The following is a 24961-nucleotide window of genomic DNA, read 5'->3' as shown; positions in this document are numbered from 1 at the left end:
ACAATGTCATTAAAGGTCCTGCAGGTGTAATACCTGTATGTAGGCTTCCCAATACTTTGGTCCCTATAGTGTATTTGTGAGTAAAACATACATTGGCAAGTAGAAGAAAAATTCTTACTCTTTGCATGTTGGGCTAGCTTCTTGCCCAACTTGCACTACTTTAAAAGGGGAATTAAATCCCCTGATGTTTATTGACGTTCATTGTAGAGGCTGCCATACACATTCAATAGTTATCACCTAAATTATTGTTCAGCTGTCAGCTATCACTCCCAACTTCTTTTAGAATCCCCCATACACATACTGTACATGTTCAGTTTTGCCCTAATGTTTTCAATGGGAAGAAAGCCACTGCCAGACTGTGCTGGTGACTGCTTATCTCCCAGAAGAACAAAAGGATAGGGTGAAAATATTCACTTCACTCAATCCTTCTCTCCTCTAACATCATCTGTTGTGGGAGAGTTGGAAGCTCCCCACACACATTAGACCGTCAGTCAGACCTGCTCTTCTTGGCGGGTTCAGCCGACAAAACGCTAATGTGTACGGCAGCCTTAAGAGCTGTGAAGACAAAGGCAATTGTACATAACAAATGCATAATATGGATGAGAATTGAAAGCAAACCATTACATACTATTATTTCCACTGCAGTCACAATATCTAGGCAGCAATATCTTCAATATAAAAGTCTTGACAAGTACATAAACATCAGTAATTCCAAGGTCATTCAGTATCATATTCTGAACTGACCTCTTGTATCGAAACAAAATCAGATGGAAACATGAAATAGTATACAGCATACAAATCATGCACTCATAGTATGCAAGGTTCCTTTATAAATTAAGTATAGTTAATCCTTAAGGCATTTTTCACTGGCTGGTGATGACTTGGATACAGGAGGTGGTGATGCACTGGGGGAGATGTCTGAAGCATCAGATATACTTGCAGTAGGCAGAGTGTCGTGGCTCACCTCATTTGTAGGGGAAGAGTTGTGAAGTTTTTCTCTCTGTTTAAAATGGCTGATTAAAAGCTATGGACACCATAGTGGGCAATTTTTTTTTAATTATTGCATTGTACTTATTTTGAGCTAAAATAATTTTTTCAGTTGGTCGTTATTAAAATTATGGAATCCTTTTTTTCTGTACAGAGTTGACATGCGCTAGCAGCAGCCTGTGGATTTTTTGTCATTTCCGTCATCTGGGGATCAGACGGACTTCTTATCTCTGCTCTCTCACATTATAAACACTTATTAAAGCTCAGTTCTTATCTTACTGATAAGAATCTGGCTTCAATAAATGTTTATGACCTCTTAGGGTACTTTCACACTTGCGGCAGAGGATTCGGGCAGGCAGTTCCGTCGCCAGAACTGCCTGCCAGATCCGTCAAAACGCATGCAAACTGATGGCATTTGTCAGACGGATCAGGATCCTGATCCGTGTGACAAATGCATTGAGATGCTGCATCCATCTCTCTGGTGTCATCCAGAAAAACGGATCTGGCAATGCCGGATCCGTTTTGCCAGAACGCTTGGGGCCGGATCCGGCATTAATTTATAGTATGATTTTTAGCCAAAAATGAGTAAATTCAATCATAAAAAATATTGCCTCCAAAGGTATACATAGCCTTTAAAGGAAACACCGAGTCCATGTCTGAGTATGTAGAAGTTTAGTGCCCTGGAGCAAGGGTACTTAGGTGTATAGACGTTTGTGGACATTTGCCCCTGTTGCTATTATACAAAGCCATCAACTCCCTACTTTATCGCACTTTGAAAGGTTAACTTGCATGTGATTTATGCTGTTTTATATTGTTGAACCGCATATTATGAGTTAGGCTACTTTCACATCTGCATTTTTGTTGGATCTGTCATGGATCAGCAAAAACGCTTCTGTTATAAAAATACAACCATCTGCATCCATTATGCACAGATCCGTTTGTATTATCTCTAAAATAGCCATGACGGATCTGTCTCTAAAACCATTGTAAGTCAATGGGGGATGGATCCGTTTTCTTTTGTGTCAGAGAAAACGGATCCATCACCATTGACTTACATTGTGAGTCATGACGGATCCGTCTTGCTGTGCATCCCAGGACGCACTCAGAAACGCTGCTTGCATCGCTTGTGTGTGCGTCATGGGAACTCAAAGAAATGGAATGGAATGCATTCTGGTGCACTCCGTTCCCTTCAGTTCTGTTTCCATTGACAAGGAATGGGAACAAAACTGAAGCGTTTTCCTCCACTATTGAGATCCTATGACGGAGATCAATAGTGGAAAGGAAAAGCGCAGATGTGAAAGTAGCCTTAGTTGTAATATAGCTTGTTCATTTTCATTGTTATTGCATTGTATTTGCATTGCACACTGGTTTAATACACAGCCAGATAATAGTTAGAGACGACTTTGGGACATTCTATCTATGCATCTCCACAGTGACAATAAGTGAATATGTAGAGTCAAAGGGGTTGTGCCACAACTAATATTCTACAATTTAAAAAACAGCATTTGGATCTATATATAATGTAATTAAAAATTTTGTATTCAATAAAATGTAACTGTATAGCATCCCCTGCTGTTTGTTCTTTTCCTAATTTCTTGTCCACTTCCCTTTGGTGGTCGCATACACTCAGTTTAAATCGTCAACTGTCACCGGCTATATCTTCTGCTAGAAGCTGTGTCAGTTACAGGGAAAGAACTGCAGCAGAATGAACACACTCCCTGAACTGCCAGCTTGAAATAAATCTAGCAGAGCACCTGGAGCAATGAATGGGGAGATCCATGGTTCTAGCTTTGTTAGAAAGTGGTTGTCATCATGTACTATATGATGTCTGATTGTCATTTTTACATCCATTTTGGCATAAGCCCTTTAATTTTTGGAGGCAAAAAAATAGACACAGTAAACTTTTTACTGTCTGATTAAGCTTTGTTTAGACTATTGTTTACATCTAAAAACTGCTTAGTCATCCCCATTGTGGTGGCAAAAGCAATCTGATTTGTACCTACTGTATATGAAACCTGTAATGTACGTACAACATAGCATGGTAGATCCCTGATTACTTTCTACCAGTTTACTTCAAAGACTAGTCATACAAAGCAAGATTAGTCACTGCCAGCCTTAAAGGGGTTATCCAATCCCATAAAAAGCCACCCAATATGCCGGGCCACCCACACTGAATATACTTACCTGGGTCACAGGTGACGCTAGGGGGGCTTGTCCCCATCCCCGCCTGCCATTGGCTGCTCCCCCCGACACTGGATGTTTTCATCAGTGTACGGGGAGAAGCAGCAGCGTCAGTGCGGAGACCAGGAGCGGTGCAGGGAGTGGGGACCCAGGTAAGTATATTCAGTGTGGGGGGCCTGGCATATGGGGGGGATTTTTATAGGATTGGATAACCCCCTTAAAGACAGTAGTGGCAATGCTGCAGCTGGGGTAAGGAAACATGCCTTCTGTTCCATAATATCTTTCAAATAAATTTAATGGAGCAATTTCTAAAATTAGCTTGTTTTCTTTATTATAACAAAATGTGTAACTAGCTTTCCTTTCTATAGTTTGTTATAATGCATAACATACCTTCATCTTCTTGTTGCCCACCACTTGAAGTGCTTTCCAAATTATCCACTGGAGATCCACAGGCGAATATAACTGAGAACTCAATCACACGTCCTATATAACAATATAAAACTAAACTGTAAGACTGATAAGTGACAAAAGGTTAAATACATCAGGATGACAAAAAGTTCTCTAGTACTGTAGTTCCAGAAGGAGGTCCATACGTTATATGGTTTCTTGTATCTAATACTGTGATCACCACAAGCCCATAAAATGCTCATTATTGTTTATTTTGCCCCATTCAAAGGGAGTTTATTCAAAACAGTATTTGTGAGGAATAAATGAAGCATGACCAATGCTGAGATATATAATCAAAACCTTTATGTGTACAGTGTGCATGGACATTACCAGCCGAATACATTCTCACAATGAAGTGAATCATTTGGTTTATGCTATGAGAAATTGTCTACCCTGTTGTATTTTGACTGTTATTGCAACTGCCACTGCTCGGTTATCTTTTTAGTTTCTAAAAGAGGTTGTCCGGTCCATGTGCTTTTTAGGACATATTTAGGGCATATGGACACTTCTTGAAGCTCCACTGCATGGGACTGCGTCTTATTAGCCATGGTGGAAAGTTGCTGCAAAATTTATATTTCCCTTGTGGGGTTATTTAGATGTTGGCAGCTAACCTGAGAAATAACAGCTAATGACTGATGTTCCATATTTTTCTTCAATTTTTTTTAAACTATATTTTATTTTTTTGTCTTTTTTATTTTATTTTGATTGTAGCTGCTAGAAGCATAGAATGCTACATTTCCTGCCCAATCTTGGGCCCAGCTGTTAACAAGTTGTTATAGAATGGCACTGATTTTTATGGGGTGATAGGGTGAATTGGAAATGCATAGTAAGGGACAACAATGCATTTCCTTCTCCTTTCTTATTCTTTTTTTTATTTAAGGAAATGTGTCAGCAAAAATGTAATCTGCCAATTAACACTAGACAGCAACACATTCTTTTTTCCCGTTTAATTAGGTAGTGACCACAGCACTCATCCTAATGGCTTTTTCTAGGTGCACGTCAACAGATGGATATAAAGCACAGTTGTAGACAGCACACCAACAAGATTTTTTAATAATGCTTTTTTTTATTAATTTATTTAATTCAGCCGTTAAAGAGGCAGATATCTGAATAATGCTACCTTTCGGGCCCTTTGTGGAGGAAGCTCTTTATCAAGCCGTTCTGATGCACTCGTTTGTCTATGTCCATGCTGCACTTAACTGCTCATTTGCATATGGATTTAAAGCAGTTTTTCACTCAAATAAAGCATCCCCAAACAAAATGAAAGGTATGATTATTTTACACTGAGCTAGCCCTACATAATATTGTGCCTGGTTTAAATGAGCATTTCCTGCATACATGTTCCACTCTCCGTAACACAAAGAAACATTTTCAGTATGGGCAGAAGCATTTATTAACGTACAAATGTTGTAAAAGCTACAAGAATAATGGAAAAATACAATTACAGACAGAAAAATGGGCAATATTCTACAATAGATGCAATTTCTGCAATATGTAGTCCTAAATAGAATCCCATGACTTCCAGGTTTTACTCAACCATGAAACATATATTTTAGGGCACATATATACCTCATTAGATTTATATTACCTTTGTCTGGATCAATCGAGTCTATCATTAACGGAAAACCTCTCTCTTTTACAGCCATGGGCCATTCCACTGTTAGCATGAGCTGTCGAAAGTGGTGCTCGTAAGTACCAAGGTACGACACTAATCCTGCTGCCAGGGCTGTACTTCCAGGGATCCCACTGAGCCTGTCTGGAAGGGAGCTTACAATAGCAGTGTATCTCTTATTCTCCTCGTCAAGAAGCTTCAAAGAGATTAAAGATATTATAGACAGTTAAATTGAGTTGTCAAGTTATATGTCACTTCATAGGATTGAGCTTGGAGTGGGTTATCTAAAGGACTGGAATCTTTACAGGCGGCTTCTATATTGTTATTTTCTTAGCCTTAGAACATCACTCATCTCCAGCTCGCAGATCTGCGTGGCAGTAAACCAAAAGCTAAATCATCCTTTTTTTATGCAGCTTATAAAAACTTGTTTTGGATGTGCCTAAGAGAAGGCAGTGTTCAAACCTTTTATCCTATATTTTTGTATGAAATATTTACACTGCTATATTATTTCAATTTGTTCTATATCAATCAACACAATAACAGTTTCAGTAGCAGCTAGCACCATTTACCTTATGACAATGGCTGCACAGTCAAAAATCACTGCACTTGAAATCGCACAGAAACTTTCAAAAATGTATTATTGTAGAAAGTTAAAAGATTCAATGACTGTTCCCATGTGGCCATGATAATGAGTTTACAAAGATTGCTACATGTCTCAAATATGTAACTCCTCTGCATGTGTTTGACCACCTTATAATACAATATCATATAAGATAAAGGAAAGTAGCTATGCTGAACAACTCCAAGCTCTTTATATATCCTTTTAATTGAGGTGCTGTGCAGCCTGTCCGGTCATCTCTCTGCATCCATTAGCCAGGAGGGATGCCCTACTATACATATAACTTGCCCTCTGTCCCCTCTGATCAAGACTTTAGGGGATATTTACTATATACAGACTCATTCACTAGGGTCTTTGCATAATCTTATAGCTACCCTAATATAAGGATTGCTTTTGCAATGGGGGGAAATGATTTTCCCCTCTAAAGCTCTCAGAAACGTGTTAATCCAGTCATATCAGAAGAACAGACTGATATCAATAACATATTTTTTAAAACGTGTTTGTCAGCCAGTGTGTCCACATCAACTAGTCTTCGTTTATTTCAGATGATTCGGGTCTTTAGTTAAAGAATTAATATTAAGCATAGAAAGACAAGGGGTAAAGACACTTGGCCCAAGCCTCAACTCATTTAAAGAAGCACTCCTACGTAAATTTTTATTCTCTGAACTGTTAGAAAGACACATGATGTAAACTGCTGTGAAGGTAATTTTCTTACCAGCCGAATGTATTTGTGAGTTATAACCTCCCTTTTGATCCTCAGCTCTGTCATGTGACCAACACTCTGATGTTCAACTGCCAGAGGACAGGAAGTTAGTTATTTCTCTATTCATTCCTATGAGAGTGACATTGAAGCTCCCATAGGAATACATAGATAAACTGACTTCCTGTCCACACATAAGATGCTGTGTTTTAAGAATATTGTGTTATATTTCTGCCTCTATATATTTATATGAAACATACTTGAGCTATTTTTGCTGCTCGATCCAGCTTCTGGGCTATTTCCATAGTTCTTTGTTGTTGCTGGTTTTTATGCATGGTTGCTTCTTCAAAGCCTTTCTCCAGGTCAGCCAGTCTTAAAAGAAGCGACTTCTTTCTCTGCTGTAAAGTTGTCATTTTCTGTTCTGCTTCTTCTAAGGCAAGAGTCATTTCTGACACCTTGCTTTGTAACGGTTTTACCTGAAATATATTATACATTGAGATTGGTCAAGAGTCCAGAGACTGATAAATATTGGTAAATGTAATACAAGTACTGGTATTATCAAACAATGAATGCAGAAAATAAAAAATTCATGTTCACAATAAAGATTAAACAGACATTTTAGGGAATTTCCTTTGGTATCTGTGACACTAGACAATATAGCTGTATCAGCAGGAGTGGTCAGAATGAAAAAGTCTTTACTTCCTCTTCCTTGCCAAACTCTATTCAGTGGTCAGCAGAGGAAGATAACATACAGAGAGCAGTGGATTTACTACACACTTAAGATTAGTAGCCAGTGGCAATAGTAGCAGACAAAGTGAACAAAGGAGCTCATAGTGTATGTTTAAAAATGTATTATACAGATAAGTTGTAGTATCAAGTAGGCTCACCTTCATATGTTGAGCGTAATTAGGCACAACACTAATGAATAGAGATGAGCGAAGTATAAAAAAATTTGATTCGCCTGCTTTGCCAAATTTTACAAAAAAATTTACTTTGTGATTAATTACGTTGTCACAAAGCACATTTCTTTGTAAGTAGTGGGTGCAATGACAGGGGGCAGCGATTACCATCATTGTACCCCTCAGATGCCTTTTTCATAGCCGATCGTGGCATCTGACATTAATATTAGTGTAATAATGAAAAAATAAATAAACTACCGTCAATCATATTTATCTCATCTATTTGATTGCGAAGAGGCAGCCACCACCATCCTGATTGAAGATCTAGCGCAAAATCTCCTGCGGCCTGTGGTGACATCACCGCGCACAGGATTTTGTGCGAGATCTTCAATCAAGATAGGGCGGACAGTTGTTTGCGCTCAAACTGATGAGGTAAGTATGATTTTTTTGTATTTTTTTACTGCCATTCGGGCAAAATTGATTTGCTACCACGAAGCACGAGGAAATTAGGCTTCGTGGCAAATCAAATTTTCCTTAAAATTCGGATTGAAGTCCACCTTGTGGACTTCAATTCGTTCAATACTACTAATGAACCTTTGAGGATATTAGTAGATGCTGCGGGTGTCCAGATCTTACGATGGTTGTGCGGCACATGCATAGGTCACTGTTCAACTTCAGATGTGAGACACCATGGAGGGTGCAAACTACCAAAAATGCACTTTGGAAAAATATGTTCAGAGCTCCTTTTTCAAATAACAGATAAAATGGAGTGGTGTAGAGCAAAGCAGGAGTGTGGATGCACAATGCTGGTGGTAGCATGCCTTGAGTAAATGGGCACTGTAGCTATGAGGAATATTCATGGCATTATGGGGCATGGTGACTGTGAGCACTATGGCTATGAGCATTATGGTTGGTACTGTGGCTTCTGACATTATGGGTACTAGTACTGTGGAAATTATGGCTTTGGGCTCGATTTGGTATTATGATACACAATGATCAGTATTTACTACGGTTGTGAGTAGTGTTGAGCGAAGCTAAGCATTCAAAGTGGAATTAAATCCAAAGATTAGGGAAACTTCCATTTGCAATAAATCCGAATTTCCTCACGCTTCGTACATGGAGCTAAGGAGAAGGCCTGTTTCAAGAAATGGAAGGGAGATTCCACTTCAGCTGTCCAATTCTTAGGATTCACTCCTTTGCAGGCCAAGGCAGAGATGGGAACTGTCAAAGAAGAGAAGTGTGGAATGAATTGGCAGTAGTAATTTGCGAACCCCAGAAAACATTGAATTGCCTTCAGATAAGAAGGACGAGGTCACTTTAGAATCACAGTTTCTTGGGATTCATTTTCAGGCCAGTATCCAAAATTATGTATCCAAGGAAAGGAAGCGAGGATGGTTCAAAGATGCACTTCTCTAACTTGGCGTACAGATGATTCTCTTTAAGTCTTTTTAGGACCAGGTGGACTTGTCTTCAGTGGAAGACCAGATCTGAGGAAAAGATCAGAATATCTTCAAGGTAAACTGTAGCACTGGAATGGAGCAGGACTCGGAAGATGTCATTGATGAATTCTGAAATATGGCAGGGGCATTACTTAGCCCGAAAGGCATTACTAGGTACTCATAGTGACCATCACGAGTATTAAATGCAGTCTTCCACTTGTCTCCCTGACAAATACGGATCAAGTTGTATGCACCGCTTAGGTCCAGCTTTAAAAAGATTTTAGCCCGTCTTAAGCGATAAAACAACTCTGGAATAAGTAGTAGAGGGTATTTATTCTTGATTTAGATTTTATTGAGACTCCTGTAATCCATACAAGGATGGAGTATTCCATCCTTTTTCTTCACAAAGAAGAAGCCAGCACCAGTCGGAGAGCTGGATTCCATGATGAACCCCTTGTCTAGGTTTTCTTTAATACACTCCGACATGGCTTGAGTCTATGCTGGCAACAGGGGATAAATACACCCACGAGGAGGTGTAGAGCCAGGAGCTAGGTCAATTGGACAATCAAACAGCCTGTGTGGAGGTAATGTCTCAGCCTCCTTTTTATCAAAGACTTCCGCAAAAGAGGGATAAGCAGCAGGCAGATCTTGAAGATTTGGTGGTACCCGAGGTGACCGAGCAGGCTAAACAGGAGAAAGACATTTTCCAAGACAGGACTATCCCCAACAAAGTACCTCTTGGGACTTCCAATCAAGAACAGGTTCATGGATACAGAGCCATGGTAGTCCCAAAAGGAGAGTATGAGACAGACTTGGAAGAATCAAGAACAAACTCTCTTTAGTACAGAGAGCTTGCAGTTTCACAGGTTCAGTGGTAACTTGTATGGACTTAGATAGAGCCCTTCCATCAATGGATGACACCATCAATGATCTCTGTAAGTGTCGGACTGGAATACGATATCGATCCATTATGCTTGTTACAGGAAGTTTCCTGCCAATCCGGAATTCAGAAGCACTGCCTCCATGAATCAATTATGCCTAAAAGACAAATTTGTCGGCAGAGTCTGGGGTGAAGAGGAATTATCTTCACCTAAAGTCGCCTCTCCAACTGACCCTAGGCTCGGGATTTTCCCAGCTTCAGGGGGCAAGAATGTGGGAAAGGATTGACACTACCACAATAAAAACAAAGTACTATTGTACGGCGGTTGTCACAGTCCTGTTCAGTCAGCCTGACTCGGTAAACCTGCATGGGCTCTGGAGCAACAGAATAAGTGTAAGGCTGAGGGGTTGGAGCTTGCTGGGAAGAAGATACCAGATGAAAAGATCTCTTTTCACGCACTACCTCTCTGGCACGTTCTTGAAACCGCAAATTGATCCGAGTGGCCAGAGAGATGAGGTCATTCAGAGAGGAAGGAACATCCCATCCGGCAAGCTCATCCTTAATTCTCCCAGAGAAGCCCTCCCAGAAGGGGGCCATGAGTGCCTTGTTGTTCAAGCCCAGTTTAGAGGTCAGCATATGAAATTGGACTATATACTGACCCACGGACTGACTCCCTTGACGCAACTTTAGTATAGAGAATGTGGCTGAAGTGGTGCGTCCTGGCTCATCGAACACCCTGCTGAAGGCCTCCAGGAATGCCTGAAGATCCATGATGACTGGGTCATTCCTCTCCCAGAGTGGATTGATCCAGGCCACTTTCTTTACAGTGAGGTGAGACATGAGGAACCCCACTTTGGCTCGGTCTGAGGCAAATTCATTAGACAAAAGTTCGAAATGCAGGGTGCATTGATTTATGAACCCCCGACACTGCTTAGGGTCACCATTGAAGCATGGAGGGGCTGATAGGTGAGTCCATATCTTGGCACATAGAGAGATGGCTGAGCAGGGTCCGGGTTAGCCGCTGCAGCAGGAGCTGGTGTAGCAGGGTTGGTGGACATCAAGTCATTTAGGAGCACATTTACATTACGCAGATAAGCTAAGATCTGATCAGCAGGTGTAAACCGGTTGTCTCACATGACGAAATTCCTCTGAATTCTATGACTAATTGCACCCCCTGTTCTTCACAATACCTCTGATGGTGAGGATAGACTTTCCCAAGGGGTACACCAGGTGCTATCTCTGAGGAGGGCTATAACACGAGGGAACCGAAAAAGGATGTGGACCCATTGGGCTGACCTTCAGATGGTACGGTACACCCCGAGGGTGCTGGGAGGCCAGAGGCTGATCCAGCGGTGGCAAGGTCAGTGAACAAGGTCAGGGCTGGCGGCAGTATTGCATAGTCTATAAATGAAGTACAAGGTCAGGGGCAGGCAGCAGACAGGCAGAGTCGATTAAACAAGATGCAAGGTCTGGTACACAGTAATGATAATACTCAAAGAAACACTTTTGCTAAACAGGAACTAAACTAGGCTAGGTACCAAAGTTGCTCAGGCACCTTCCTGTAGAAGGAGGCGCCTTTAAATACATCCTGTTGACCAGCCACAGGCTGGGAAAGATAGGAGGCATGCAAGTGCTGCCTCACATAAGGAGAAGGGACACACTTGCACACACCCTATATGCACACAAGGAACTCTGAGCCAGAGCGCAAGCTCTGCTCAGAGCCAGGAAGGGGATGCCAGCGGCAGATGCACAGACCACAGCTAAGAACCCTACAACCTGCACCTTTTAGAATGGCATGCAGCAGCAGGAAGGAGCGAGGAAGGCCGACACCTGTACCTGCATGTTGGGACAAAATCAAAGGCTTGGGGAGCTGGGTTAACAGCCGATCACATGTGGGAGTCGGGTAAAGAGGGGGCATCATCATCATCATCAGGGGACAAGGGTGGCAGCATGCCCATGAAACAGCAGTGTGGAAGCAGTGAGAGATCTGGAGCCAAATGCGGGAAGGGTACACCATCTGCTAATTGTGAGACCACCTGTGAGGAACACACTGGTGGGCATCATGCAGTAGTGGAGGGAAAATGCCATACTCGACAGTGTGGGGATTTTTCACCAGGCCACTGGGGGATGTTAACATAACAGTATGCAGGCTGTCGGACAGAAGGTGAGGCACTGCCAGGGTGCTAATGCTGGCATGATGGCCCTGTGTCAACGCATGAAGCGTCAACATAAAGTGGCGTGGGAAAACCGTGCCACTTATTTAGTGTTACAGCCTAATGCAGCAACCGCTGTATCTCCCACCAGCCCACAACCACTCTCCATTAGTCAAGGCTCGTCAACATCAGCAGAAGGAAGCTGTAATTCCTTCCCATCAACTTCAATGTCGTCTGTTGCTTCTGATGCTCATCCTACTTCTCGTCACTTGTTTCAACAGCAATCGATCATAAAGTAGATTACAAAAAGACAACAGTATGTGTGCACATATCCAAGGTGCAGAATCTGAACGTGCACCTGGCCAAGTTGCTGGTGCTACAGTCCCACCCTTTCCATATTGTGGACTCTGAGCATTTCAGAGACCTGATGGCTTGCACCCATCCAAGGTGGAGAGTTCCAAGCCGACCTTACTTTTCCAAAAAAGCTGTACCAGCCCTGCCATGTACGTTGAGCCAAAGTTGGGCCAGTTTTTGGGCCTCTCAGTTTCTGGTAGAGTTCACGCTAGCACTGACGTATGGAGTTGTAAGTATGGTCAAGGACAATATATGCCATTCACAGTGCCACACCGCGGAAGAACTGCTCGGCATCATGAATAAAAAAAATCCAATACTGGCTGTCTCCTCGTCAAATGGAGATAGGAACCATGGTTACTGATAACAAGAAGAACAATTTGTCTGCACTGCGTCAGGGAGGCCTGACCCATGCTCCCTGCATTGCGCACATCTTCAATCTCATTGTCACCCGGTTCCTCAAGTCTTCCACTGAACTGCAAGAGATGTTAAAAATGTCCAGGAAACTGTGTATGCACTTCAGCCACTCCTACTGTGTAAAGCCCTCCTTGAGCTGCAAAGGCAAAATGCTCTTCTGCAACAGAGTAGAGGAGCAAGAGGAACATGATGAGCTGGAGGGCGACAACAAAGATTACCCCCAACAGACCATGGCAGTATGCAGTGGAGATGGAGGCAGGGAGGCCCTCCGAGTTCCTTGCACAAATGGCCAGATGCATGCTTTCTTGTTTCTATAGTGACAGCCACATTGTCAGAATTCGGCAGAGGGATGACTACTGGCTATCCACATTGCTAGACCTTCTGAAAGGGATGCAAAACTGGAGTACTACAGAGAAATGCTGTGTAGTCGGTTGGTCGCTGCCTATAAGCGCCATCACCGATCCTTACGAAGGTCTGACCAGTGGACCCTTTGCACTCCACTGCCATGACTGGGGGGTGGCAGGAGCAGCAGCAGCTCAATAAGCAGCAAATTAAGTTTGGAGTTTCTGATGAGCAGTGTTCTTGAGCTGACTTCTGAAGAAACCATCCAGCAGCAGCAGCAGTGGGACATGCAGGAGAACCCCAACCAGCAGATAGTGGCATACTTGGACTGCACCCAACCACCCATGATCCAAGATCCCCTGAACTACTGGTCATGCAGACTGGAACTGTGGCCACAACTGGCTGAGTTTGCCATGGGCATGCTTTCCTGCATGGCCAGCAGTGTGGCATCAGATCGGGTGTTCAGTGCAGCGGTGAACATAGTTACCCCTAAGAAAACTCTCCTTTCCTCCCAAAATGTTGAGAGACTAACCTTCATAAAGATGACTCAGGCGTGGATTAACCAGGATTTCCAGATATCGGTGCCTGGTGCAACAGAATAGATTATTCTGCCACTAATGATCATACTATGTGTGCTGGCACGCTGGAATATTGTGCAAAATGGGACGCTGCTTCTGGCAACATGTTGCTGCCACCATGTGCCTGCTGCCTCTTCTGCAATTCCTACAAAGAGGCTTCTTGGCTTACTGACATATACCCATTTTACATTTTTACAAGATATGCATATCACTGGCCCTTGCTATTACACCACTGTTGTTGGGTTCTGCTACTACTATGATCTGCCACCATCTTATGCTGTATGCCACTGCTGCTGCCCCCACTCTCTGTCATGGAACCATGAACCAGACGTACAACAAGAGATAGGTGGAAAATAAGAAGGCTTTATTGAAAAGCAAGCCGTAAGCAAAAGTCCAAACGGATGGCTAAACCGAAGCAGGGTCTTGCGTAGACAGAGGTCAGGAACCAGAAGGGTAGTCAGACGAAGCCTGGATCAGGAACCAGCAGGGTAGTCAGACGAAGCCAGGATCAGGAACCAACGGGGTAGTCAGACGAAGCCAGGATCAGGAACCAACGGGGTAGTCAGACGAGGCCAGGATCAGGAACCAGAAGCAGCAGCAGTCTTAGAAGCATGTGAACACAGGAGGACCAAGCAAGGAACTGAAGCCACAGACCTCCTATATATATGAGCTAGGCAGCCAGCTCCTCCCAGTGGGAAGGAGAAGCCGCAGGGTGGGAGGCTACAAGAAACCCAGAAACCAAGATGGCCGCCAGCACATGTCAAACGAGGGAGAACAGTAAGAAGGTAAGACCATGACAGTACCTCCCCCTCAAGGGCCCCTCCTCCGCGGAGTAAGGAACGGTTTCTGAGGGAAGCGTGCGTGGAAGGCTCGGAGCAAAGCAGGAGCATGGACATCTGCGGAGGGAACCCAGGAACGCTCCTCTGGACCATAACCACGCCAATGGACCAAAAACTGTAACCGACCGCGGACCAGGCGTGAGTCCAGGATATTGCTCACCTCATATTCCTCACGATTGCCCACTTGGACCGGACGGGGCCGAGGAACCGAGGAAGTGAAACGATTACACACCAATGGCTTCAACAGGGAGACATGAAACACGTTGGAGATCCGCATGCCAGGAGGAAGCGCACAGTCCTGACCTCAGTATCTGAGGAAAGGGATTTAGGAGTAATTATTTCAGAAGACTTAAAGGTGGGAAGACAATGTAATAAAGCAGCACGAAATGCAAGCAGAATGCTTGGATGTATAGGGAGAGGTATAAGCAGTAGAAAGAGTGAAGTGCTTATGCCGCTGTACAGATCACTAGTGAGACCTCACTTGGAGTATTGTGCGCAGTACTGGAGGCCATATCTCCAGAAGGATATAGATACTCTAGAGAGAGTTCAGAGAAGAGCTACTAAACTAGTACATGGATTGCAGGATAAAACTTACCAGGAAAGGTTAAAAGACCTTAATATGTATAGCTTGGAAGAAAGAAGAGACCGAGGGGATATGATAGAAACTTTTAAATACATAAAGGGAATCAACTCGGTAAAGGAGGAGAGCATATTTAAAAGAAGAAAAACTACCACAAGAGGACACAGTTTTAAATTAGAGGGGCAAAGGTTTAAAAGTAATATAAGGAAGTATTACTTTACTGAGAGGGTAGTGGATGCATGGAATAGCCTTCCTGCAGAAGTGGTAGCTGCAAATACAGTGAAGGAGTTTAAGCATGCATGGGATAGGCATAAGGCCATCCTTCATATAAGATAGGGCCGGGGCTATTCATAGGATTCAGATATATTGGGCAGACTAGATGGGCCAAATGGTTCTTATCTGCCGACACATTCTATGTTTCTATGTTTCTATCCCCAGGTGTGACCATGGGCGCTCCCCGGTGGCTATGGGTTGCAAAAGGCCCAACGGAAGGTGCCGAGGGGACTTACTCTGGGCACAAACGGAGCATGCCGCTACATATGCGGCGATGTCGGAACGTAGAGAAGGCCACCAGAACAGACGTGAAACAGCCCAGGACAGCTGATTCTTTCCAGGATGCCCCGCGGCCTTGGAGTTATGGTAGGTTCGCAACAACCGAATGCGCAACTCCTCAGGCACAAAACACCTGCCGTTGGGTCTCCCAGAGGGAGCACCAGATTGAGCCGCCAAAATCTGCTCACCCAGGGGAGAGGTCAGGCTGGTGCGAATGGCGGCCAGGATCTGATTCGGAGGTATGACCGAAGTCGGAATCGACTCCTCCCCGGACAGCTCGGAGTACTGCCGTGATAAGGCATCCGCTCTGATGTTCTTGGAACCGGGTAGGTAGGAGACCACGTAATTAAAACGTGACAAGAACAGAGCCCATCTGGCCTGACGTGGTGTCAATCTCTTGGCCTCAGAAAGGTAGGTCAGATTCTTGTGGTCCGTCAGGATGAGAACCGGAACCACCGAACCCTCGAGCAAGTGCCTCCATTCTTTAAGGGCTTGCACGATGGCCAATAACTCCCTGTCACCAATCTGATAGTTGCACTCCGCGGAAGACAGTTTCCGGGAGTAAAACCCACAAGGAAGCAGAGGACCCTCTGGTGTTCTACGCTGAGACAGGAGGGCGCCTACTCCCGTCTCAGACGCGTCCACCTCGAGGACAAAGGGCAACCCAGGGTTGGGATGCGACAGAATCGGAGCCGACACAAAGGCGGACTTTAGAGCCTCAAACGCTCGGATGGCCTCGAGCGGCCAGACCTGGAAATTACTGCCCTTCCTGGTCAGATCCGTGAGCGGCTTGGCTAGCATAGAAAAGTCCCTGATGAACTTCCGATAATAATTGGCGAAGCCCAAAAAGCGCTGCAGGGCACGGAGACCACTGGGCTGGGGCCACTGTAAGACAGCCGAAACCTTCTCAGGATCCATGGAGAACCCCTCAGCGGAAATGATGTAACCTAAGAAGGTTACCTGGGATCGGTGAAATTCGCATTTCTCAAGCTTACCGAACAGCCTGTTCTCTCGTAACCGTTGCAACACTCGTCTGACATCCATAATGTGGGCCTCCATGGATTCAGAATATACCAAGATGTCATCCAAATAGACCACCACACACTGCTGCAACAGGTCACGGAAAACATCGTTGATGAATTCCTGGAAGACTGCGGGCGCATTGCACAACCCAAAGGGCATAACCAAGGATTCATAATGACCGGTCCTGGTGTTAAACGCGTTCTTCCACTAATCGCCCGCCTTGATCCTTACCAGGTTATATGCCGCCCTCAGGTCGAGTTTGGTAAAGACCGTGGCCCCTTTGAGGCGATCGAACAGCTCGGAAATCAAGGGTATCGGGTAAGCGTTCTTGATCGTGATGCGATTGAGACCCCTGTAATCGATGCAAGGCCTCAACTCACCGCCCTTCTTTTTCACAAAGAAAAATCCAGCCCCTGCCGGGGACGAGGATTTGCGAATGTGTCCGTGTGAAAGCGCCTCCCTCACGTACTCCTCCATGGCCTCATTCTCCGCTACCGACAGTGGATAGACTTTGCCATGAGGAGGAACGGCACCAGATTGTAACTCTATGGCACAATCGTATGGGCGGTGCGGAGGTAGGGCAACCGCGCGCACCTTATCGAATACATCCCGGTACTCTTCGTATTCAGGAGGCAACAGAGAGTCCGAGGAAGTACACAGCAACTTGACAGGCCCATGGATGCAACTAGCCCCACACTGCGGTGACCACGAGAGGATCTCGGCCGATCTCCAATCGAAAGTCGGATTATGCTTCTGGAGCCAGGGGTACCCCAAGACCACCGAGTAGTGTGGAGACGAAATCACCTGGAAACAGACCGACTCTCTGTGAACGGCACCAATGGCTATCCCCACTGGAAGGGTCTCATGAGTCACGTGTGGCGGCAGAAGGGGTCTGCCGTCTATCGCCTCAAGAGCCAGTGGGGAACCTCGAGGCTGCAGAGGAATGGAATTGGCGGCAGCGAACCCACTATCAATGAACAAACCACCAGCACCAGAGTCCACCAACGCCTGGGTCGTCACCGAGCCCCCGACCCAGGAGAGGACAACAGTGATCAGTGGTTTGTCAACACGGGAAACCGGGGACGAGGAGACTCCACCCAAGATCTGCCCCCGACAGGATCTCAGGTGCGAGCGTTTCCCGGACGGTTCGGACATGCCAACCGAAAATGCCCACCGAGACCACAGTACATGCATCGGCCCTCGCGTCTCCGGAGTACCCTCTCCCCCTCGGACAGGCGAGCAAACCCCAGCTGCATGGGTTCACCCCCAGACAAGTCATCCCCAGGAGGCGTGGGAGGAGAGGGAGGCACGGGTGGGACAACAAACGTAGGCGCCAATCTGTTAGAAGACCTCCGCAGGCTCTCCTTAAAGGAAGGTCTCTCCCTGAGTCTGGTGTCAATCAAAATCAGGAAAGAAATAAGAGACTCAAGCTCCACTGGTAGGTCCTTAGCTGCAACCTCATCCTTCAAGGCATCCGAAAGACCATGAGAGAAAGCAGCGACCAGAGCCTCATTATTCCAGCCCACCTCTGCTGCCAGGGTACGAAACTCGATGGCGTATTCAGCTACGGATCGTGAACCCTGTCTGATGGACATAAGGAGCTTCGCAGCAGAGGCAGCACGAGCCGGCACATCGAATACCTTCCGAAGAGAAGCAACAAAACCGGAAAACTCGGCAACCACCGGATTGTTGTTCTCCCATAAAGGGCTGGCCCAGGCCAAGGCCTTGTCCGAGAGCAGCGAGATCAAGAAGCCCACCTTTGATCTCTCAGTAGGAAAGGCATGTGGCAGCAACTCGAAATAAATGCCCACCTGGTTAAGGAAACCTCGGCACTGAGTTGGCTCTCCCCCAAAGCGCTGTGGAAGGGGGGCAGAACCGGTCATACCCCGAGACACCGCAGGCGCAGCAACAGGTGTCGGGGTAGACTCTGGCGCAACAACCGGAGCGGCAGTAGGAACGGGCCCAGGAGCGACAACCGACCCATCGGCAACGGAAGCGAAATGAGCCGTGCGTTCAAGCAGGGTTTGCAACGCCACAGCGAACCGACCCAACAGGTGATCCTGCTGATCAAGTCTGGCAACCAGCGTAGGTAGCGAGGATGGCCCTGTACCGTCAGAATTCATGGCTTGGTCCTAATGTCATGGAACCATGAACCAGACGTACAACAAGAGATAGGTGGAAAATAAGAAGGCTTTATTGAAAAGCAAGCCGTAAGCAAAAGTCCAAACGGATGGCTAAACCGAAGCAGGGTCTTGCGTAGACAGAGGTCAGGAACCAGAAGGGTAGTCAGACGAAGCCTGGATCAGGAACCAGCAGGGTAGTCAGACGAAGCCAGGATCAGGAACCAACGGGGTAGTCAGACGAAGCCAGGATCAGGAACCAACGGGGTAGTCAGACGAGGCCAGGATCAGGAACCAGAAGCAGCAGCAGTCTTAGAAGCATGTGAACACAGGAGGACCAAGCAAGGAACTGAAGCCACAGACCTCCTATATATATGAGCTAGGCAGCCAGCTCCTCCCAGTGGGAAGGAGAAGCCGCAGGGTAGGAGGCTACAAGAAACCCAGAAACCAAGATGGCCGCCAGCACATGTCAAACGAGGGAGAACAGTAAGAAGGTAAGACCATAACACTCTCACCACTCTGTCATGGGGCCACTATTGTCAATGTTACTGCCACTGCTGCCACCCTCCCCACTCATGGGGTCACTACTTGAATATTGGTACACTGCACAGTTTGTACATGGCGATAAATTGTAGCAGAGTCTGTAGTTCAGCAGTCTCTTCTTGCACTGTGATAGCTCATAGTGACTCTCTGGAACAAAAAAGGAAAATGCAGGGCTTTTCTTTAGGATAGCCACAAAAGTGGAGAGCCCCTGTTCAAGAACAGTATATGAGCTCCTTGATGTCCAATAGCTCATCATAAAAAACCTTCTTACATTTCTGTAACAATCTATAGATCATTGTAAGCCATGAAACTCATTAGCTCAACCCCTTACATTCGATCTAACAGACACAAGGAAATTGTCTTTAGGGTCTTGGCATTGGGTCTCCTTACCAACTCGGCCTCTCTGGAGCTGCACAGATTGTGTGTATATGTATATATATATATATATATATATATATATATATATATATACAGTACAGACCAAAAGTTTGGACACACCTCCTCATTCAAAGAGTTTTCTTTATTTTCATGACTATGAAAATTGTAGATTCACACTGAAGGCATCAAAATTATGAATTAACACATGTGGAATTATATACATAACAAAAAAGTGTGAAACAACTGAAAATATGTCATATTCTAGGTTCTTCAAAGTAGCCACCTTTTGCTTTGATTACTGCTTTGCACACTCTTGGCATTCTCTTGATGAGCTTCAAGAGGTAGTCACCTGAAATGGTATTCCAACAGTCTTGAAGGAGTTCACAGAGATGCTTAGCACTTGTTGGCCCTTTTGCCTTCACTCTGCGGTCCAGCTCACCGCAAACCATCTCGATTGGGTTCAGATCCAGTGACTGTGGAGGCCAGGTCATCTGGCGCAGCACCCCATCACTCACCTTCATGGTAAAATCGCCCTTACACAGCCTGGAGGTGTGTTTGGGGTCATTGTCCTGTTGAAAAATAAATGATGGTCCAACTAAATGCAAACTGGATGGAATAGCATGCCGCTGCAAGATGCTGTGGTAGCCATGCTGGTTCAGTATGCCTTCAATTTTGAATAAATCCCCAACAGTGTCACCAGCAGAGCACCCCCACACCATAACACCTCCTCCTCCATGCTTCGCGGTGGGAACCAGGCATGTAGAGTCCATCCGTTCACCTTTTCTGCGTTGCACAAAGACACGGTGGTTGGAACCAAAGATCTCAAATTTGGACTCATCAGACCAAAGCACAGATTTCCACTGGTCTAATGTCCATTCCTTGTGTTCTTTAGCCCAAAAGAGTCTCTTCTGCTTGTTGCCTGTCCTTAGCAGTGGTTTCCTAGCAGATATTCTACCATGAAGGCCTGATTCACACAGTCTCCTCTTAACAGTTGTTCTAGAGATGTGTCTGCTGATAGAACTCTGTGTTGCATTGACCTGGTCTCTAATCTGAGCTGCTGTTAACCTGCGATTTCTGAGGCTGGTGACTTGGATGAACTTATCCTCCGCAGCAGAGGTGACTCTTGGTCTTCCTTTCCTGCGGCGGTCCGCATGTGAGACAGTTTCTTTGTAGCGCTTGATGGTTTTTGTGACTGCACTTGGGGACACTTTCAATGTTTTCCCAATTTTTCGGACTGACTGACCTTCATTTTTTAAAGTAATGATGGCCACTCGTTTTTCTTTACTTAGCTGCTTTTTTCTTGCCATAATACAAATTCTAACAGTCTATTCAGTAGGACTATCAGCTGTGTATCCACCTGACTTCTCCACAACACAACTGATGGTCCCAACCCCATTTATAAGGCAAGGAATCCCACTTATTAAACCTGACAGGGCACACCTGTGAAGTAAAAACCATTTCAGGTGACTACCTCTTGAAGCTCCTCAAGAGAATGCCAAGAGTGTGCAAAGCAGTAATCAAAGCAAAAGGTGGCTACTTTGAAGAACCTAGAATATGACATATTTTCAGTTGTTTCACACTTTTTTGTTATGTATATAATGCCACATGTGTTAATTCATAGTTTTGATGCCTTCAGTGTGAATCTACAATTTTCATAGTCATGAAAATAAAGAAAACTCTTTGAATGAGAAGGTGTGTCCAAACTTTTGGTCTGTACTGTATATAACATGCCCACCCTTGGGTAGCCATCTGACACATGTCTTCCGACCCCCAAGTTATACTTTCATATATCCTGTAGTCTTGGAGATTTATTGGGTTTTTAAGGAAACATTAGATCTTCAGAATGGGCAGGTACTAAATAAGTACGACTGGGGGTGGGGGTTCCCTTCACTATAGGATGTTTCTTTATCTTTTCTCTGGAGGGTATCTTTAAGATTGTAAAAAAAATTGCATAAAGCTGTATGGGAAAACCATGCACATGAAATAGATTACTGTGTGTTTTGCCACATGGCAAATCTCTCTGATTCTTTGATAGACTCATCTACATCTGTACATGGCCTATTCTTATAGCTCTGCAGCGGTGTTAACTTTCTCAGCCAGTTGGGTAATTGCAGTAATACTTTGTCCAATAGCCAAGGAGTTAAATGAAATACCAGTTTCAACCAGTACCAATACGGCTCTTCATAAATTGCACCAAGGAAATCCATATGCATTAGTTATATATCTGGGCACCAATTCGAACTGACAGTTGTTTGGAGAACGAATGGCAACAAGTGGTAAATGTCTATTGCGTCGATTGAATTAAGGAATAAAGAGTGTTAACAACTATTACTGCTGACGTGAGGAATGTAGATGCAATTTCCATCCTTTACATTTGACAACGATCAGGGGCATTAAGCAAATCATTTTACAGATCATTCATGTTTACATCCACATGACACACAACATTTCTTTTGTCCTAATTCCAAGTAAATAAGCACAGTCTCTTTCAATATCAATTAACTGGAGGGAGATTTATTTAGGTAGCTGACAGGAACTATTTGGGGGATTAATGATCACTAATTTATGAATATTGAGCAGCATTTTATAATCTAGACAGAATAATCACTTATATCTCAAGCCAGCTTTCTGAACCATTATACTCTCCAGAAATCACTCAAAGGAAGTTAAATGGTTCTGATTTATAACCTTAACCTACAGGGCCCAGAACATTTGCTCTATCAGTGTATAAATTCTACAAATGCAATTCTCGCCACCTCTAGAGAACCAATTTAAGTCAACATTATGCATGAGCTGAGCATGCTGGAATTCTCCACTCTCTTATTTAACTCATTAAATTTGCACTGAACATCTTGCAATTAAAATTTCACATATATTTCTTCTTATGATTGACATTTGGCCTTGGTAAAATTTAGTTTAAATTGGTTTCTTTGAACACATTAAGGAACTGAGATAGATTCCGGAATGTGTTTCTCCTTAGATAATGTGTATTAGTTCTTTGAACCTGATGACTTCCTAATAGATATCTTAAAGCGAGATTTACAAACCATTTAAAGTTAATGTCTGTAAAATGTTTAAGTAATATAGGGGAGAGCTAAGGGAGTAATTTATTAAGACCAGCGCCGGTCTTAATAACCCCTGCACTGGCTGTGGATCCGCCAAAGTTATGTAGGGGCGCCGCCCTCTATATAACTTCGGGTCATCCACCGCTGGTCTAAATCTACGCCAGCTTCCTTGTCTACACCTAAAACAAGGGTAGAAAATTATCTGCGACAGATATACTCCAGAAAACTGGCATATATCAGTTCATAGTTGCCCCCCTAAGTCTTTACTTGCCTCACAGTAACAAATAGATAAAAATGTATGCTGCTACAGAATCAAATAGCATCACTAGAAAATAAAACAATAGGGGGAGATTTATCAAATTTGATGTAAAGGAGAACTGGCCTAGTTACCCATAGCAACCAATAAGCTTCCACCTTTCATTTCCTAAAGGAGCTGTGAACAATTAATGGTGGAATCTGATTGCTTGATGGGAAACTAAACCACTTTTCCTTTACACCAGTTTTGATAAATTTACCCAAAGAAGTACAGTGGATATACAAAGTCTACACACCCCTGATAAAATGTCAGGTTTCTGTGCTGTAAAAAAATTAGACAAAGATAATTCATTTCAGAACTTTTTCCACCTTTAACATGACCTATAAACTGTACCACTCAATTGAAAAACAAACTTAAATCTTTTAGGTGGAGGGAAGAAAAAAAACAAAACTAAACTAATGTGGTTGCATAAGTGTGCACACCCTCTTATAACTGGGGATGTAGCTGTGTTCAGAATTAAGCAATCACATTCAAAATCATGTTAAATAGGAGTCAGCATACAGCTGTCATCATTTAAAGTGCCTCTGATTAACCCTAAATAAAGTTCAGCTGCTCTAGTTGGTCTTTCCTGAAATGTTCTTAGTCGCATGCCACAGCAAAAGCCATGGTCCACAGAGAGCTTCCAAAGCATCAGAGGGATCTCATTGTTATAAGGTATCAGTCAGGAGAAGGGTACAAAAGAATTTCCAAGGCATTAGATATACAATGGAACACAGTGAAGACAGTCATCATCAAGTGGAGAAAATATGGCACAACAATGACATTACCAAGAACTGGATGTCCCTCCAAAATTGATTAAAAGATGAGAAGAAAGCTGGTCTGGGAGGCTACCAAGAGGCCTACAGCAACATTAAAGGAGCTACTTTCACACTAGCGTTCGCTGGTCCGCTCGTGAGCTCCGTTTGAAGGAGCTCACGAGCGGACCCGAACGCAGCCGTCCAGCCCTGATGCAGTCTGAATGGAGCGGATCCGCTCAGACTGCATCAGTCTGGCGGCGTTCAGCCTCCGCTCCGCTCGCCTCCGCACGGACAGGCGGACAGCTGAACGCTGCTTGCAGCGTTCGGGTGTCCGCCTGGCCGTGCGGAGGCGTGCGGATCCGTGCGGATCCGTCCAGACTTACAATGTAAGTCAATGGGGACGGATCCGTTTGAAGATGCCACAATGTGGCTCAATCTTCAAGCGGATCCGTCCCCCATTGACTTTACATTGAAAGTCTGGACGGATCCGTACGAGGCTATTTTCACACTTAGCTGTTATATGCTAAAAATAATGCAGACGGATCCGTTCTGAACGGAGCCTCCGTCTGCATTATTATGAGCGGATCCGTTCAGAACGGATCCGCCCGAACGCTAGTGTGAAAGTAGCCTTAGTCGCATCCCACAGCAAAAGCCATGGTCCACAGAGAGCTTCCAAAGCATCAGAGGGATCTCATTGTTATAAGGTATCAGTCAGGAGAAGGGTACAAAAGAATTTCCAAGGCATTAGATATACAATGGAACACAGTGAAGACAGTCATCATCAAGTGGAGAAAATATGGCACAACAGTGACATTACCAAGAACTGGACGTCCCTTCAAAATTTTTGAAAAGACGAGAAGAAAACTGGTCTGGGAGGCTACCAAGATGCCTACAGCAACATTAAAGGAGCTGCAGGAATATCTGGCAAGTACTTGCTGTGTGGTACATGTGACAACAATCTCCCGTATTCTTCATATGTCTGGGCTATGGGGTAGAGTGGCAAGACGAAAGCCTTTTCTTACGAAGAAAAACATCCAAGCCAGGCTAAATTTTGCAAAAACACATCTGAAGTCTCCCAAAAGCATGTGGGAAAAGGTGTTATGGTCTGATGAAACCAAGGTTGAACTTTTTGGCCATAATTCCAAAAGATATGTTTAGCCCAAAAACAACACTGCAGATCATCAAAAGAACACCATACCCACA

General features: G+C 44.4%; 1 protein-coding gene across 1 annotated transcript in view; it reads right to left on the bottom strand.

The window, feature by feature from the left end:
* The window catches only part of LOC122931526 (dynein beta chain, flagellar outer arm-like), a 466905-nt gene that overhangs the window by 198335 nt on the left and 243609 nt on the right, over positions 1 to 24961 (bottom strand). Inside the window, exons 70-72 of the mRNA XM_044285594.1 lie at positions 6807 to 7022; positions 5204 to 5423; positions 3559 to 3651 (exon numbers count right to left, since the gene is read on the bottom strand). Of these exons, the coding sequence (XP_044141529.1) occupies positions 3559 to 3651; positions 5204 to 5423; positions 6807 to 7022 (529 nt within the window). The remainder of the gene's footprint in view (positions 1 to 3558; positions 3652 to 5203; positions 5424 to 6806; positions 7023 to 24961) is intronic.

This window comes from Bufo gargarizans, chromosome 3 (assembly GCF_014858855.1).
Source record: "Bufo gargarizans isolate SCDJY-AF-19 chromosome 3, ASM1485885v1, whole genome shotgun sequence".
Taxonomy (NCBI): domain Eukaryota; kingdom Metazoa; phylum Chordata; class Amphibia; order Anura; family Bufonidae; genus Bufo; species Bufo gargarizans.
Note: the sequence above shows the minus strand (reverse complement) of the source record. Positions and strands in the feature narration are given on the sequence as shown.